This window comes from Odocoileus virginianus, chromosome 3 (assembly GCF_023699985.2).
Source record: "Odocoileus virginianus isolate 20LAN1187 ecotype Illinois chromosome 3, Ovbor_1.2, whole genome shotgun sequence".
NCBI lineage: Eukaryota > Metazoa > Chordata > Mammalia > Artiodactyla > Cervidae > Odocoileus > Odocoileus virginianus.
In genome coordinates this window covers 45806989-45821496 of record NC_069676.1, presented here as the reverse complement: position 1 = coordinate 45821496, position 14508 = coordinate 45806989, and the positions used below count along the sequence as shown (strand labels likewise).

At 44.5% G+C, this 14508-nt stretch overlaps 1 protein-coding gene across 5 annotated transcripts in view; it reads left to right on the top strand.

The window, feature by feature from the left end:
• The window catches only part of KLHL3 (kelch like family member 3), a 277231-nt gene that overhangs the window by 201900 nt on the left and 60823 nt on the right, over positions 1-14508 (top strand). For all 5 annotated transcript variants that reach the window (XM_020893036.2, XM_020893024.2, XM_070465404.1 and 2 more), the window contains 2 exons: positions 2171-2333; positions 13547-13656. In XM_020893036.2, coding sequence (XP_020748695.1) covers positions 2171-2333; positions 13547-13656 — 273 coding nt within the window. The remainder of the gene's footprint in view (positions 1-2170; positions 2334-13546; positions 13657-14508) is intronic.

The following is a 14508-nucleotide window of genomic DNA, read 5'->3' as shown; positions in this document are numbered from 1 at the left end:
GACCAGGGTTGACAGTCTGAGCACCTAACTGGCCTGTTCAAGCTAGTCTTCCCTGAATTTTAGGAAAAACACATGCACACACACTTGATCAGGAACTTGTTTCTGTCTCCCAGGGTACAGTATAAATACTCATGTGTCTCATGACCTTTTAAAAGGAGCCTTAGCTCTCCTTTTGCTGAGAACCTGCCTCAAGATGTTCTTTACTATTTATCTGTTGAGTGGGAGAGTAGAGTGTGTCTGTTTGAGTCCTGATGGATTTGGGGATGATGCCCTCATTCCAGTAGATGCTAGAACAAGATCAGGGGTCTGACTTCTGCTGAATCTTATACATACGTGCTCAGTAATTAAATGGTGAATGAGTGTGTTAGCTATTCAGTAAATATCTTTCTGAGTAAAGATATTAACTAAAGGCTATAGGGCAGTGTTCTCAACTTGATTATACATTACAAGCACCTAGGGAACTTTAGCAGTATCTCACTGTCCAGGCTACACCCCATTCCTATTGAGTTGGATCTCTGGGGGTGAGACCCAGGCATCAGTATTTTAAAAATTCTCTGGGGGATTCTAATATATAGCCATGTAGGAAATCAGTCTTTCTGAGCTTGGGCTGTCATAACAAAATACCACAGAGTGGGTGGCTTATACAACAGAAACTAATTTTCTCACAGTGTTGTAAGTGCTAGAGCTGGGTTCCAACTGATTGAGTTTCTTGTGAGGGCTAGCTTACCAGTTTGCAGAAGGCCACCTTCTCCTTGTGTCCTTGCATGGTAGAGAGAGAGAACTCTGCTATTTATTTTTCTTCTTATAAGGGCCTTAACCTAACTGTGAACTTCTAGATGTTCAAGCTGAATTTAGAAAAGGCAGAGGAACCAGAGATCAAATTGCCAACATTCGTTGGATCATCGAAAAGGCAAGAGCATTCCAGAAAAACATCTACTTCTGCTTTATTGACTATGCCATAGTGTTTGACTGTGTGGATCACAATAAACTGTGGAAAATTCTTCAAGAGATGGGAATACCAGACCACCTGACCTGCCTCTTGAGAAATCTGTATGCAGGTCAGGAAGCAACAGTTAGAACTGGACATTGAACAGCAGAGTGGTTCCAAATTGGGAAAGAAGTACGTCAAGACTGTATATTGTCATCCTGTTTGTTTAACTTCTATCCAGAGTACATCATGAGAAATGCTGGACTGGAGGAAGCACAAGCTAGAATCAAGATTGCCGGGAGAAATATCAGTAACCTCAGATATGCAGATGACACCACCCTTATGGCAGAAAGCGAAGAAGGACTAAAGAGCCTCTTGATGAAGGTGAAAGAGGAGAGTGAAAAAGTTGGCTTAAAGCTCAACATTCAGAACACTAAGATCATGGCATCTGGTCCCATCATTTCATGGCAAATAGATGGGGAAATAGTGAGAGACTTTATTTTGGGGGACTCCAGAATTACTGCAGATGGTGACTGCAGCCATGAAATTAAAAGACGCATACTCCTTGGAAAAAAAGTTATGACCAACCTAGACAGCATATTAAAAAGCAGAGATATTACTTTGCCAACAAAGGTCCATCTAGTCAAAACTGTGGTTTTTCTAGTAGTCATGTATGGATGTGAGAGTTGGACTATAAAGAAAGCCAAGCACCCAAGAATTGATGCTTTTCCAATCAGTCCATCCTAAAGGAAATCAGTCCTGAATATTCATTGGAAGGACTGATGCTGAAGCTGAAACTCCAATACCTCGGCCACCTGATGTGAAGAATTGACTCGTCAGAAAAGACCCTGATGCTGGGAAAGATTGAACGCAGGAGAAGGGGGTGACAAAGGATGAGATGGTTGGATGGCATCACCAATTCAATGGATATGAGCTTGGGCAAACTCTGGGGGATGGTGAGGGACAGGAAAGCCTGGTGTGCTGAAGTCCATGGCATCATGAAGAGTTGGACATAACTTGGCAACCGAACAACAACAAAGGGTCTATGAAGTGGAGAGTAGCGGAAACTAAGGCTGGGGTTGCCTCAAAGGCCAAGCTGGGAAGTTTGGACTTACTTGGGCAGGCAGTGGAGAGCCATGCAAAGGTCTTGAGGCTGGTCGTGGTCTGATTAGAGCACTGCTTTGGGGAGATGAGACCTTGGTGGTGGGATCCTGCAACTCAGAATGTCACCTTCTCTTCCAGGTGCTGCTCCCAGCCGCCAGCTTGCTACAGCTCATGGATGTTCGTCAGAACTGCTGTGACTTCCTGCAGTCACAGTTGCATCCCACCAATTGCCTGGGCATCCGCGCCTTTGCAGATGTGCATACCTGCACCGACCTGCTGCAGCAGGCCAATGCTTACGCAGGTAATGGGAAACAATGTAGCTGCACCTTTCCACCTTTCCAAGCCTGTGAATTTAATAACCTGGTCTGTGGTGGACTCCTCAAAGATTATGAGGCTAGTGTGTTCTACTGAGAAGCAGTTATGACTTAGTCAAGGAGATAAGACACAGGTGGAAAGATAATTAACAATAGAGGAGTTCAGCTCAGTGCCAAGTGGAATATGACTAATTGCCAGATGAAAAGTTCAGACAGTAATTTTCATGAGAGAAGAGGAAGGAGATATGAGAAGACTTCATGGGGGAAGAATAATTTGAACTAGGTCTTGAAATAATCTTTGTTTAGGAAAATTTCTATTTTGATCAAAGTGTTCTGTGAACACCATTTGAAAAGTCAAATACTGTTGCAAGTCTCATAATGATAAGAGTCTCCTGCTGTTTTTCCACACCAAGTGTTGCTCTCTAGAGCCACTCAGTTGCCTGTCTGAAAGAATTAAAATACAGGTGCTGATTCAGCCAAAAGTTGCTTCATCTGATATTTACCTCTCTTTCTGTAAATAAAATGTTATGCGACTGGTTTCGGGTTTATTAGTTTTAGATGTTGTCTGTTGACTTCTCACAGAAGAATAACTGCGCTTTCATAGACATCCCCTCATATACAGTCACTGTTCCCCTCTTTATTCTTCTAATATCATTTCTACAGCTGAGCTAAGTTATAATTGGTTTTTTATCACAAAAAAACTTTTGTTGTAGTCAGTAAGGCAGTGAATAGATGCTTTTTATTTTACACAGTATTATGATCACTAACTCTTACAAGGGAGGTACACTGAACAGTCTTCTCAATACATCAGATAATCTGTTGAGTCCATTTTATTTTTCTTGGAGACATTCTCCTCACTAGAGCTTGTCATCCTGTGATTTTTATAGGGAGTAGTGATTTGAGGATGAAGGTCATGAGTGACCTAGGAAACATGTCTGGCCATATGAATTGATAGATCTAGTCATGGCCACCTCCTTCCCTTGCAGTAAAACCTCTCATTCTTCCCCTGCCTAAATGCTGGCAAGGCTTCTGTCTGTTCTGTCTCCTATCCAGGAAGCCAGTGTCTGGGAGTTAACTGAGGGCCTGCTAGCTGCTCACATGCCAGCTCCCTGCACTGTGTTAGCCCCTTGATCCACAATCAACAAGCATTTCTTCTGTTTTTCAGCATCCTCTTTTTGCTCTGATCAAGACCCCAGGAGCCTACACAGACTCTCACTTCTTAAGGTCTGTTTCTGAGGACACAAATGGGACCAGACATTAGGATGTCAATGATGATGATTTTTGTGAAGGACATTCCCCAGTCTGCCTAATTCTGAATTCCTCTGACTCTTTCTGACCCTAATCCTTGAGTCTCCTGTTTCTCTGCTGTCCCTCCTGTGCCTGTATTACCTGGCATAATACCCTACCTCGTTTTTGTTCTCAGGGAGTGGTCACTAGTCCAGCCTTCTCTAGTCTAGCCTCTTTCTTGAGGGATGTACACAGACTTTGCTTCAGCAGAAGCTGCAGGCTTAACTAAGGCCAAGATCAGCATGTGGACATCTGCTGGTGCAGAGGTGAAGGGAGAATGCTTAGATGCCAGGAGGTCTCTGTCTCCCCTCCCCAGTCCTCTCTATAGAGTGTGCATGCTTGCATCCGTACGCAGCACGTATCATACCCTTTTGTAGTTGGCTCATGAGGTCATCAGAGGTCTGGGCTGTGTATTGACCTTCCACGTTTAACAAAGGCTTCTAGGTCTTGTGGCCTGGCTTTCCTCCACTTTGAGAATCTCTGTTTTCTCCCTTGCCCTTCTCCTCTCTGATGGTGAGACTCACCTGTGGGAGAGTTGGGAGCACCTTGCAGTTTTGGTGCTCCCTGATCCTGATGTGGGCACGGTGATGTGGTTCCACAGCGTTTGGGCGTGTGCTCCACATGTGTGTGCAGTGTCATGGTGGATGGCTCTCAGCTAGTGTTTACTGAGCTCTCACTTTGGGTCACATCCTAGACTAAGCATTTTATATTCATTTAAAGCATACAGTAGCTGAGGAAAGTAAAGCGCAGAGGGGTGAAGTCATTTGTTGGGGTTAGTTAGAAGAGACAGAGACAGGATTCAAACCCAGACAGTGTTTACTCCAGAGCTATGTTTATAACTACTCTGTTCTGTGGCTTCCAGGCCCAGCTTGGACATAGGGTGGCCCTGTGAATAAGAAACTGTGGAGTGTTGGTGGCTAGAGCTGGCATGTTCCATCGGAAGTGTGAACCTCAAAGTCTGTGCCATGCAGTTACCAGATTCCAACCAGACGTTGTAGACAGATGGCCAGCTGTCTCTGCTAGATGCAGGGTGTTCAGTCATCTTGGGGTGGGTAAGTGAGGCTTGGATGTCTTCTCTTCCCTGTTGGGAGGCTGCCCCTCATGGCATGCGTGAGCCCTCCTCCTTCTCTGGCTCGGTCAGTGTGACTGCAGGCTGAGAGCCTCCTCCCTGTTGTGCAGGCCTTCTGGGGAACCTGGGACCAGCTCTGGGATAGCTTTCTTTGTAGCCCTCAGCTGTGTGCAACCGAGAAGATAAAAATCATATTTTTAAGGTGGTGTGATAATACAGAGGTTGTTAGACTATGATGAAGAGACAGTAGAAGAAGCAGTGTTAAGACTTCACCCTGTGTGGTATATAGAGAAGTAAAAAATGGTTAATCTGCGCTTATTCTATTGCACTCAGCCACTGCTGTGGGCCTGCTTTGTGTCTTTGGTCTTGCACCCTCCGAATTTAGATGGAGCCTGGCGGCTCTGCTATTGCTGCCTCCTGGGACAGAGCTGCTGTCTTGCCCATTTAAGTGTGGACGTGTGGGTACTGATCAGAATCACATACACAGGGGGCAGTGTCGGCCCCGTTGGACACAGGCTTCCATGGCCCCATGCCTCAAGTTAGGAGGTATCTGAGCCCACGGACTACAAGGAGACCCTCCAGATCAGAACCAGGGATCACATCAGCCAACACTTTGGAGCTGAGTGACCCTAAGCCTGTTTTCTTCTCTCTCTGATGGGAGGTTGCTCCTCCTGCTTTGTTTTCAGGATGGTTTAGGGGATTGGGGTCAGTGTGGGAGGGACAGGTAGGAGTGCCTCCTGAAGAAGTAGGTGCCATCATAGGGCCGTGCCCTGGATCTTCCCTGCTGTTCATGCCATCTGTGGCAAGAGAGCCTCAGAGCCCCATGGGACCTGGTGGAGAGACGGAACTCCTTGGGTCAACACCACGATCCCTGCTGCAGACTGCGTGCAATTTGCGGGAGAAGGACCGTTTCTGGAGCTTCTGATGGTAGCTCCTCTGTATACATACACACAGCTGGGTATGTGTGCCTTCCCCTCCTTCCCTGTCTCTGGCCAGCTGGCCTCTGCCTTCACCTGTCCACAACCCCAAACTGCCTTTGAATTCTGTTCATTCTCCTTCTCTAAGATGAACTTTCTGTTCTTATTATTGTTGCTATCTTAATACACAACCATCTGTGATTATTGCAGGAAAGGCCCCACAATCCTACCCGGAGGGCGTCACAGGCAGCACGCTAATATACAGCTTTCCCCGTCTCTCATTCCACATATATATTTTCCAGCCAAAAAAATCTTAGCAGTATATTCTGAACATCTTTCCATGTTAGCAGACATATTTCTATACTATTATTTTTAAAACTTTAGTGAATGTATTCAATAAGAGCAACTTGTATCCATTATAAAAATTTCAAACAAGACCAAAGGTATGAAATACACAGTTGATCTCTCAGGTCCTCTTAAGGAAGCAGGGGACCCTCTTGGATATCCCTACAAGATATGTATATATTACACATTTTAACTTACACAAATAGAAGACTTTTGTACTGGTTATACTTTTTTTTTTAACTTAGTGCAATATCTTGAAGTTCTTTCCAGACTCTTGTGTATGGCTATTCTTACTCTTTTTGTCTGCTGTATCATAGGGATGAACTATAATGAACTATAATTTAGTTAACCAGTCCTCTCTTAATGAACGGTAATGTTACCAGTTTTTTTTTTCCTTTCCCTTTACATCAAATGCTTCAACAGGAATTCTTGTACGTAACGTTTTGGAGTATACTTGCTGGTATGTAAGTAACCATGAAATTGTGCTTGTAGGGTGCCATCTTAGTGTATAGCACAAAGTAGCTCGTAGAGAGTATGCATTAAAAGATACTGCCGAATTGCTGTCTAGAAAGACTAACCTATTTTTAAGGTTGACGACTGCCTTCTGATAAGTCTTCAGCCCCCTGGCAAAGGGCACAGCGTGATTCTGGGGGCTGGACCACCAGCTCTTTCCACCTAGCTGCCTGGTTGATTTCCTGTTTGCAGTGGGCCTGTCTCTTCTTCCTGTGGCAGTCCCTTCTGCTTCCTCTGGGTCCAGTTTCCCCCTTAGGGTTATGCCCCCACATTTTTGCTGTGATATGTGTTATGCTGGGCTGGGGAAGGGTGAGTTCCATAGTTCAAAGCTGACTGGGCTGGGGAAGCCCCTTGCCTCCAGCTGCTGGTGTCATAGTTCTCCTGAGTACTGGGTAACTGGGAAAAGGACCCTCATATTTTGCATAGCCTGTTTCTTATATCTCACTGTTATTGTTTCCAGGGACTGCTTAATCTTTAACTTCAGAGGCATGGGCCCAGGTTTATGGGGATTTTGTTGTTTGGTAATTGGATGACCATGCCTGGGCCATCAGCAGAGCTAGTTGGGAGGGATGTTAATGGGACTCTATTAATGAAATGGCAATTAAAATTCTTTGAACAATGTGTTTACATCAGCCTGCCAAAGCTGAGCTGAAACCACCCAGCCATGGGATGGAAAAACCATTGAATTTCACATGTTTGTGGAGAGAAATGGCCTTTTTTCGATTGATTGAGTCATTTAAGACCATGGAATGAAGTAATTAAACTAAGGACAGCAAAAAACTTTGACAAAGCATTTGAAAAAACACAACCCTCTGACTTAGTGAGGGTTATCTGGTGAAATTGCTGCCTCCAGCTTGGCATCATAAGATAATAATGATGGTGATAGTCACAGTGGAAGCTTCTGCCATTTCTGAATACTTATGAGGTACCAGGCAAGGTACTACATACTTCAAAACTGTGAGAGGTAGTTATTACTTTCCTAACTTATAGATAAAGAAACAGAAACCTTGGAGAAGTTTAGTAACTTGCTCCAGATCACATAGTTTGTGAGTGGCAATGCCAAGATTCACGAAGAGGCTGCCTGACTGCAGGGCCTGTGCTCTGAGCCCACTGTTTATTTTCACAACTCCCCAGGCCAGTTCAGTCTCTCTGCCCCTGGCCACTGCCTCACTTCTGCCTACCCTTGATTTTCTGCTTCTTTACCTTGGAGGTGGCAAATGAAGCATTCGTGTGGATGCAGGTAGTTTGTATTGTTAGTTGTTCTCCTTTTGGGGATTTGAGGAAACTTCCCTGTTCCTTCCATTTTCTGGAGAACAGGGAACTCTGTTGTTGAATCAGCAACACTGATAACTGGGCAGTTCTGATACAGCCCTTTGCTCTGTGTGTGTGATAGCAAGGGGAGGCACAGTACATACACTTCTGGAACTAAGTCAGCTTGGCAATAGAGCTCTCATCCCACCATCCCAGGGAGAATGGAGGCAGTGAAATTTAGAGTCCGAGGGCTGGTGGTCATGACCCTTGTGGGAAGTAGTCAAGTTATTCTGTGTTACTCTTTGTGGGAGCTGAGCAAGGAAACTTTCCCTGGAGCAAGGAAACTATGGGCCCTGAAAGCCAAATACTGATCAAGAAAGCTTACCTCTGCTCTCCAAAAATAGAGTAATAGAGGGAAGGGGAGAGAGATTTAAAGTAGCTCTGTTTTTTTAAAACTGTACTAAAATGTTTTGATTCTGTTTGTGTGTCTACCTTTCGTTAGCTTGTCCTGGAGCCTGATAAGTGGTTCCGTTCAGAGGCACTCACTCATACCTGTTTGCTGGGGCTGCTGGCCCTGGAATAACTGGGTTCATCTCATCTCTGCAGGTCAAAGAAGTCATAGATGAGTTATCACTTCCATTTGTTCTGGGCTTGTAGTTTAGATAAACCTGATCAAAGCTTTAGGTTTATTTCACACCGTCAGGAGGGAGGAATGGACTTGGGACTTGCTTGAGAGGTTGCCTGAGGCCTAGGAAGTCTTGAAGAAGCAGGGGAAGGGAAGCATGGTAATTTCAGAGCTGGATATCTGCAGATGCTGAGTCACATTTAAGCAAAACAGACTCAAATGAGACAGAGCCTCCCCTCATGTGGATCATAGTCCCAGTATGAGAGAAAGACCTCAGGTGATAAGATGGGTTGATGAGCATTGTGATTTTAATTTCTTATTTTGTGTGACTTTGGGAACACAGAAGAATATCACGTCATCTAGCCTGATAGGTGGGTTAGGGAAAGATTTCTATCCAGGGGTCTGAAATTTGAACCCAGGTCTGATGCCAAAATGTTTGAAATACTATCATCCTAAGATTATTTTTTTAAAAGAAAATATATTTAAATTCATATTTTCTTTCTCTCTCTGCAGTGTCCCTAAGGGATTCTTAGGATGTTCTGATGTCTATATCGATTTTACCAAAATGGCCTGCTGAGGACAGGCTTTTATTATTTTGGAAACTAAGATTCTTATCAGAACATTTGTTATTATATATAGATAGCATTGGTTTCAAAACCAGGCTCTACCACTTACTGCCATGTGATACTAAGATCATGACTTAGGCTTTCTGGGTCTCCATTTCTTCATCTGTAAAGTGGAGATATTGATATTCGCTTCATCTGGGATTTTGGAAGATGTAAGTGACATAATATATGTAAAATACCTAGTATGTTAGCCATTTTTTAGGAAAAACCCTTAACTTTGTCCAGGCTTGCTTCTTTGAAAAAACCCAGCTATTCCCCCTTTTCTGGGAATGTGCCACCCAGTTTCCTTATCCTTTCAACAATGGGAAGATATATTTGTGTCGCTTGGTGGGGAAAGGATTTACAGTTGTCTGGTGCCCCTCGCCTTGTCCATAATTTCTCATCTAAATAGACAGGAACAGTTCCATTATGTTTGATTAATCAAAACTTGGACTTTTTTTTTTGCTGGAGAAGAATAAATTATTATTACTTGCAGCAAGTAGGGAGAACACTGGGGATCTTTTCCAAAGCCATGTCTCCAAAACTTACATCTTAGACAGTGTTTGCTGCTTGTAGTAAAACCTGGTTAATTGAAACTCCTAATGGGATACTAATTAACTATCTTTTTGTGTGTGTGTGGTTTGTTTACACTCCTCCCTAAAGGGGAAAAAAGCAAGAAGATAAGAAAAGTTTAGATAAGTTTAGAGAAGGTGAAAGTTTATTTTGGAGAATCCCCCCTGAATTCACGGGGCTCGCCTGTGGTTCAAAGATCCTGTGCCCTTGCACATTCCACCTGTCCCCCAAGGTGGAGCCTTGCCTGTCTCTTCAACCTCCCCGGGAGCCTGGCACAGTCCCCTATACTTGGTGGAGGCTCTGTACCTATTTGTTAGATGAATGAAGACACAGCCTAGACTCTAGCTATACTGAGCTGTTGCTGTTTTCTAGATATGCTCTGAATTGGCCTTCTTTTATTGAATGTGGAGTGCCTTTCCTGGTCTGGCCCTGTGGACTTTGGGTTGAAGTTACTGGTGTCTTGTGCTACCCTTTTGTAAGCTAGTCGTCTCTTTCTAGACATCAAATCTACTTTCTTCTTTTTTGAAGAAACACTGCTTTTGGCACATCACGTATGAACAGTTATTGAGTACTTGCAGTGGTTTCAGGAAATGTGAATTATTGTACATATATTTATCTAATGCCCATCACACCTTTATGAGTTAAGTGCTATTATTAGCTCCATTTAATGGATGAGAAAACTGCAGCCTTAGGAAATTCAATACTTATATCATTAGAAAGTTTGTCAAACTCAGTGGAGTTAAAGTAGGATTCTCAGACCTTTGAGTCCACAGCCTCACTGGCAGGCCCTGCAGTCTCAAAGGATGACTGATGCTGTGGAAATGCTTCTCTGTTGGAGAGCAGTGCTGCCCGCAGAACTGGGCTTCGTAATGCAGGTACACATGCACGTGATATTTCTCCTTCATTTCTAAAGAGTTTCTTATAGATCTCAAAGTAGTCTAATATATGTTATCAGTTTTGAACTTCAGAACAACCTGGAGATCGAGGTCAGGCTTTATGGTCCCATTTTATGATTAAGGAAGTCAGAACCTGAGAAGAAGGGACTATAAGAGGTGGAGCTAGGTAAACCCAGGTTTTCTGACTGTTAGCCACAATAAGTCACTACATTCTCCCTTAATACATTAACAGCAAAGCAAAAGAAATTAAAAACATTTCCAAACAAGTGTTAAAGGCAGAAGCTGATTCTAAGCAGAGTGGGTTCTTTCCAGGAAGTGCCTGAGAAGAGCTCTGACCTGAGTCCAGAGTCTTCTGGGCAACTCCTGTTTCCTAGGAAACTGAGTTAGCCAGAGGAGCCTGTTCCTATTTTTTCTACCCTGTTGTGTCTTGAGTGTTGCTAACAGAAAGGGGTCTCCTCTGGGGCTCAGCCCTCTGTCCCAGGCTGAAGAGAGAAGGGAAGGAGATTCTGGGCCCTTCTTTGTGTCTTGCTAATGCCTTGCAAATCTCCTTGGTCTCTGGGTGTGCCAGCCCTGAGTGAGAGAAGCTCCTGTCCAACACCTCCCTTGTTGTCTCCTCCCCACCAGATGCTGCTTCCTGGGAGGATTTCTGAAGGGATTTCAGTGGGAGGTTCCAGATGGGCAAAGAAGCAGCCAACTTCAGAGAGATGGGACCCAGACTCACATGCTGCGATGCCCCAGAGTGTGAGAGATGGGGAAGTTCGGAGGGCTGACTGCTTTTTGCCTTGCTTTATCTTTGAGTACTTCTTGTTTATCCACCAAGTCGTCTAGGATATGCATCGTTGCACTTCCACTTTCTTCCTTTTCAAAACCCAAGCTCGTCTCTTGGCTTTCTGAGCTCTAAGGAAGAATTTCTTAAAGCTCAGAATTTTACTTCCTCACCTCCTCTTTCACCTCCTCTTATTCTTTTCCCTCTTCTGAATGTTAGTTTTTTGGTGTTTTTTTTTTTTTCTTCTATCAACCAAAGATAAAGGTGGAAAGACCAGGTATGGCTCTGGGACACAGATGTTGGCGTTGGCTGGCCTGCCTCCCCTGCTGAGCTCAGCCGTGGCTGGTCCCCAGGAACTCTCTGCCCTATACTTGGTCAGTTTTTCTCTCTGCAGTTTCTTGTGTGTTGTCAGTGCATCTGGCGACTGGTCCAAAGACTTCTTGGGCCAGAAGAGTGTATAAGGAGAATCCTGTTACTTTCCAAGCCTCCAGGCCAAGAATGAATTCCCATCATCCAAAGAAATGGGATGTTCACTTTTATTTAAAAATCTTTAAGAATGAATACTTAAAAAAATAACTATCGTCTTAAATATTCTGAAAGTTAGATAGTTGAATCTCATACTTAAAATCTATGCTTTAAAAAAATATTTTTTTCCTATTGCTGTGTAGAGAAGCAAGACCAACTTCTTATGTTGTGACAACTGCTTCCATCTGTAACGGATCTGACTTTTAACTTTGTGTTGTTTTGTACAAACAGCCCTGAGCTTCAGGATGGGCAAGCTTTTAACTGTGGCTTCAGTTATATTATTAAGCTAGTGGAGAGCAAGTGGGGAGCCTTTTTTGCCCAGTGAGAGATGGAAAAGATTATTTATAACTCAGACTTTGAGAGTAGAATATTGACATTTAGGGACTCTGGATGAAAGGTATATGGGAATTGTTTGGATCTGAAATTCTTTCAACATATAAAGTTCAAAATTATTTTCACAAGAAATGATTTAAACTTTAAGTTCTTTGTTTGGTTTTTAAGAAGTTGATGAGTGTGATTAGCATGCTCCGATTTTCATTTTCCTTGTGCAGCTGTGGCAGAGTTGATGTTTCAGCATGGCCTCCTAGGCATGGAGGCACCCGGAATCTCACTCCAGGGGCCAGCCAGACCAAGTTGGTGGGGGTTTGGGGGGGCTTCTGGAATTATGCAAGAAGCTCTCAGGCTAGAGGAGGGACACCACAGAAGAAGGGGAAAGGTCTGGAGGGCAAAGAGCACAGGTGCTTCTGGGGTGATGGTGCAGGGTTGTGAGAACTGAGGAAGGAGCAAAGTCTGGGGCAAATGACAAAGGACCCTGTGGCCTCCAGAGCCTCTTGCACCTGGAGTTGTCAGCCCTTGGCCTGGTTCACCTTGAAGCAGCTTGCAAAACATGTTCTCAATTCCTTTCTCATCAGAGCATGGGATGGAGGGGGAATTGGTTTTTATCTCCATTGTACACATGAGGATAATGGTGCCACAGGACACAGCTCGTAAATGACACAGCTGGGACTTGAATCTAGATTCCTTCTTTTGGAAGTGCCTGCTTTTTTCCTGGCATCTCACTGTGTCTGTAATAGCAGGATGGTGACCTGGGAGAATGTCAGGGTCAGAATTGTCCTTGGCATTTCTCTTATGTGGCCCTTGGGGCTGTGAGATTTATCTTGTTCTTTTTGTCCCAAACTCCCCTCTATATTATTACAGCCTTGGAAGGCCCGGCTGCTGTGGACCATTCCCAGTGGTGGTCTTGGCAGCTGTGTTGCCGCCATACCCAGACAGAAGCTTAGTTGAGCCTTCTTGTGAACCAGAGATAACAGGCTTGACTTGGGCAGGAAGGGATGAACCCTTCGGCCAAGCTTCTAATGTTGACTTCCTACCAGAACCCCCAGAGACTTTGGCCATGCAGCAGTTCTGACCCACTTTTGTTTGGCTGAGTGGCGGGGGGCACCGTCTGCAGCTCTGCCAGCCTGTGCCTTGAAGGGAAGTGAGCCCAATTAAATAGGCAGGCCCCTGCAAGGCTTCTCTGCAGCGCCATTATTAATCTCATGGAGCAGGGAAAAAATATAACCTCACAACTCTGTGCCCAATTTTCCTCTGTGATGATGTTCAGGACAGAGGGTTACACAGGGGGATGCCTTTGCTGCTGAATTAAAAGGCTGGTTTCCCTCCAGCCAGGATGTCTACCTTTCTCTCTCCCTCCCACCTCCCCCAGAGGTCCCTGGATTCTGCTCTGAATCCCATAGATTGTCATGGCCTTGGTTCATGGATGGGCAGGAGCGTGTTATAACTTGGTTTTCTGAACTTAACGCCTTTTTTTTTTTTTCCTTTGGAACAGAGCAGCACTTTCCAGAGGTGATGCTGGGGGAAGAATTTCTCAGCCTAAGTCTGGACCAGGTGTGCAGCTTGATATCCAGTGACAAGCTGACCGTTTCTTCAGAAGAGAAGGTATGGCATGGCGCTCTTTGAAACAGAAGCCTCTCTCATGAGGTGGTTGTGGGAAGGAGACTTGTGATTCAATGAGACCTTTTCTCTTTCCCAAATTAAAAAAAAAAAGAAAGGTTTATATATTTTTTGCCCCTTAAGAAAAGACTTTCTGGCCCATGATCACTATATACGCTTTATGGACACTTTAAAGAAGGCATAATGGTGATGATGATGATGGCGACAAAGGTGCTTCCATTTCTTAAACCTTTACAGTTTGCCAAGCCCTATGCTAAGTGCTTGTTGTTCTTCAGTTCGTTCAGCCATCACCTCAGCCCTGTGAGGCAGGCATCATTATTGTCCTCACATTACAGATAAGGAAACAGACTCAGAGGCATGAACTATCTTGTTCAATGTCACTCAGTTGGTTTGCATGTCACTTGATCTTAACCACTGTCCCACATGGCCTCTTGTGAATATCCAGTATTTAAACCAGAGCCAACCTTTAGGGAACATCTAAGCACGTGTCTGCAATGCGGGAGACCTGGGTTCGATCCCTGGGTTGGAAAGATCCCCTGGACAAAGAAATGGTAGCCCATTCCAATAGTCTTGCCTGGAAAATCCCATGGACGGAGGAGCCTCGTAGGCTACAGTCCGTGGGGTCACTAAGAGTTGGACACAACTGAGCGACTTCACAATTTCAATAGGGAACTGGAATTTTTACTGATGAGGAAACTGAGCCCCACAGAGGGGTTAGGAACTCCTGGAAATCACAGTTTTTCGGTAGCCACGCCAGGAGTAGAACCAAGGTCTCCTGACACCCAGTCCTCTAACTCACTGACCGCACACCTCTTCATTTGTGCTGGAAGCGGGACT